This window comes from Cryptotermes secundus, unplaced genomic scaffold (genome assembly GCF_002891405.2).
Source record: "Cryptotermes secundus unplaced genomic scaffold, Csec_1.0 scaffold407, whole genome shotgun sequence".
Classification (NCBI taxonomy): domain Eukaryota; kingdom Metazoa; phylum Arthropoda; class Insecta; order Blattodea; family Kalotermitidae; genus Cryptotermes; species Cryptotermes secundus.
The window spans coordinates 1,866,216-1,870,165 of record NW_019741981.1 but is presented as its reverse complement, the minus strand read 5'-3'; the positions used below and the strand labels follow the sequence as shown (position 1 = coordinate 1,870,165).

At 35.4% G+C, this 3,950-nt stretch overlaps 1 protein-coding gene across 1 annotated transcript in view; it reads left to right on the top strand.

The window, feature by feature from the left end:
* LOC111872906 (uncharacterized protein YJR142W) overlaps positions 1-3,429 on the top strand; it is a 32,111-nt gene extending 28,682 nt beyond the window's left edge. The window contains exon 8 of the mRNA XM_023867183.1: positions 783-3,429. Coding sequence (XP_023722951.1) covers positions 783-889 — 107 coding nt within the window. The 3' untranslated portion in view covers positions 890-3,429. The remainder of the gene's footprint in view (positions 1-782) is intronic.
* The last annotated feature ends 521 nt before the right edge of the window (positions 3,430-3,950 follow it).

Genomic DNA, 3,950 nt, shown 5'->3' with positions numbered 1-3,950 from the left:
GCGAGTAATCACCCCGCAATGCGCAACGCGCGGTGACGTCACGAGCGGAGCCGAAGAGAGCCGAGCGGAGCCGAAGATAGCCGAGCCCCGTAACCTGGCAACTACGCAATGCTAATCAACAGCGGTGACGTCACGCTAGCAACAGCGTCCTATGCTATACGCCACGTCACACTAGCAACAGCGCAAGGCTATATAAGTGGACTCCACAGCCGCTACCATGAGTTGAAACATAGCAGCCTGCGAGTGTGCGATATCTAAGAAGTCAGCGAGCGGAAGACTTATTGTGTGCTTTCCAGACATAGTGATTGCTGTAGTACAGTTATACCCGGAGTGTGTATTTCAGGGAGACTTGTATAGCTCCCGCGTTAGTAGTACGTGAAGACAAGTGAAGACAGTGTTAAGAGATTTGTTGTAGGGTTTGTAAACTGTGGAAACCCGTAACGTTGTGATAATCAAGTGTAGCCGATAGTTGTAGATTGTTCAATAAACCAGTTAATGATCTCTACGGCGTCTTCTGTAACGTAAACACATTACAATATATATATAGTCTGAAAATGTGTCCCATACTAGTGTTTAAATACCATATAACTCCACTGTCAATGATGGTAGCTCCTGACAACCATTTAAAAACCTTGTACATCAGCAATATATTATATAAAAGCATTTTGATGTCTCCAATGTTGTGAAATGATTCAGACATATATGGTTTTCAAAGGAAGCCAGTAATATTATTAAAGATTCATCAAACTAGAATGGTAATAATACTGAATTTTCTGTTACAGAACCAAACTTCCCTCAGCTGGTAGAGCTTCTGCATGTGCCCCTCCAGTCTCTCTATCGATATCACCAAAAGCAAGCACCATCTGAAAATGGACAGAACTCACTATAGCTAAATTATTAATCCAGAATAGTTACTGATTTATGAAGGTGATAGCCATAAAATACAGCTATAACATTTTCTAGTCATGCATACTTATTATCTTATGTTTATAGCGATTATATAAAATATGAGAAAATGAGAATCTTTGGAGAATGCCACCTTTCATTCTAGTCTTCCTGGTTATCCTGTCGGATGACTAGTCTTGTACTCATAAATGACCATAAGAGCAAGAATTATCTCAACATTTAATAATGCAAGTTAGGTGACTGTTGTTACATTTCAACTAATAGGGAATGTGAATGAATCATAATTTGTGTTTTATCAGAATTTTCCATGCTTCATATGAACCACAGTTAATTTATAAAGACCACAATTTACATCGAATCAGTACTTGAAGCTTTTACTAAATATTAATAATGTAAAGAGCTTTTAGTTGGTTATTTCAGTTTCACTGCTGTGCCCAGGCTTGCATGGATGCTAACACTGCTGAGCCCATCACTCCTGTGAAACCTAGTTTTGATAGGGTAGTTCTGGTACATCCTAGATCTCGGTATCATTAAGTGAAAATTTTTATATGACAAAATTCAAAATCTGTACATAATTCTTAATAGTAAAATTGCAGGAACTTAAACTTACTTAGATTATATTAATGCTGTAAAAACTGTTGGGTAAAGGGATTGATTGTAGAGAAGTTGCCTTGCTTTAAGTATGCAGAAGAATTTAAATACTGGAAGTGGATAGGATACATGGATGTAAGTGTTTCTTAATAATTGAAGGATATATTATTTTGAAACAACTGAATTTGTATGGTAAATATATTAGGAATGGTTTGTTCTGTGGAGAAGAGAGAGACACAAAATTGTTTTCATTTCACACATATATTTTAGATTTCATTTTCAGTGCACAAATTTTTTGGATGATTAGGTAGGTAAATATTGCATAGCAATTAAATTTTCAGTAGTTGTTTTGTAAAGAAATATGTTGCTGTGCATGATGTAAGAGTTCTAATGCAGACAGCTATATGTATTAGGGATGTGCAAGATTGCTGCAGTCAGGGAATAAATAATTATGCTTGAACCAGAAATTAGATAATTTCATCTGCAGACATATTTAGAAGTGTGTATTTATTTAGTATATTTGGCTCTGTGCTTTTAATAGTGATACTACTACTAGTCTTATGTGTACATCATGGATCAATACTGCAATTGTAAAATGTTGTATTACTGTATTTCATTTTAATTAGTATGCTGATTCTATATTGTTTTACTGCATAGAGTTTCAAAATTTTTCATTTGAAAGTGGATTACAGAAGTTAACTAATGAAGCCTACTTTCTTGCCACAGATGTCTAGTCCTAGTTCTGGGGGGATAATGTTAAATTTGAGTCATATAAGTTTATAATCTGATAATAGAATGTAATTTATCTCATGGATTAGTATGGTGGTCTCATTTGTATGTTTCCGTATTAAACAGTATGCAGATATCATCATCATCATCGTCGCCAGTAGTTATAACATGTTGCAGAATGCTCTTGTTGTTATGGCTTTCTAGTTTTTTAGGTATTACATTAAAAAAGAATTCCTTCTACAGTTGTTAAAAAATCTGGCTGTCTTTACAATAAATTCTCCTTTTATTATGAGGTACTAATAAGCATGAGAGACTTAGGTAGTTGAAGTTGATTGATTATAATTTGAAGTTGCAACTCAGTAAGCTTTGGAAATATATGACTTCTTTAGGGAGAAAAAAGTTCAATTTATATTCAGCTTGAGGTATATGGTACTCATTTAATCAAACCTCGTGAAGTTGCCAATACATTTGCCAAGCATTTTCAGTCAGTATATAATAATCCCTGGCCAGGGGCCTTTCCCTCTCTTATGTTATCTTCTGAATTTCTGTCTTCAACTGCTGTTCCCAATTCTGATATTTTTAAAGCCCTAAAATATCTGAGAGCATCCCTGGCTTCGTTATCAACGGCTGTTATGTTTGTACATGTTCTGAAACATATTTTTAAATTAACCTTATCCCATCAGTATTTTCCTACCTTGTGGAAGCAAGTGGAAATTGTTTATGATTTCAAAAAAGGCAGTCCCTCTGTTACCAAGTACAGACACACCTCTGCTCTTAATAATTTCTCCAGATTATTTTAAAATGTTTTATATGACCCTGTTTTACATTGCCTGAAATTTAAATTAAACCCTTATCAACATGGTTTAACTAACTATGAAGCAGCCATCACTACTGTTGTAACCTATATCGATTTTATTACCCCCTTAGGCAGCTCTCAGCATCAAGCTTACCAGAACATTTCACCTTGTCCCTCATACACTGCTACTTCATATGGTTAGTGCTTTTGAACTTTCTGGTGGTTATATAAACTAGTTTCATGGTTACCTAACCAACCAGCAGTCTCAGGTCTGTGTTTCTGGAATTCTTTTCTGCCCCTTTTGAAGTACACACAGGTGTTCCTGAAGGATCTGTTCTGGGGTCCCTGCTCTTCATTATCTTTGTTAATGACATGTGATGCACTTACCTACTCCAGGTATCTACTATTTTGCTGATCTCCCAATGTACCGTGCCATTAAATATCCTTGCTGCAGTCTACTAAATCTGATATTTACTCCATACAGGTCGATGCACTACTAACTATAGGAAACTCAGCATTAGTAAAATTAAAGTTTATATCCTTATCAGGAAAAATAACATATTGAACTGTGTTTATAAACTTTCTCAGTCTTCTGTCACCCATATCAATTCAATTGAAGACATGGCAGTATTTCTTGATTCTGAACTTCATAATCATGTCACCTATATATATTCTGATTGTATTAACTTGTATGGTCTAGTTCACAGTATAATCTTCGCCTTCTCATCTCCTGAATTTTATGTTCATTAGATGTAAGCTTGACTACACATCTGCTGTTTGGAATTGTTACATCTACTGATGCCAGCAAACTGGAATGCATCCAGCAGAAATTTGCAGCCCTCTGTTTTAATTGTTTCTCTCCTCAAGTCCATTACAGTTATGCTCATGCTTGACAGCAGTTATTATTATTATTATTATTATTATTTAT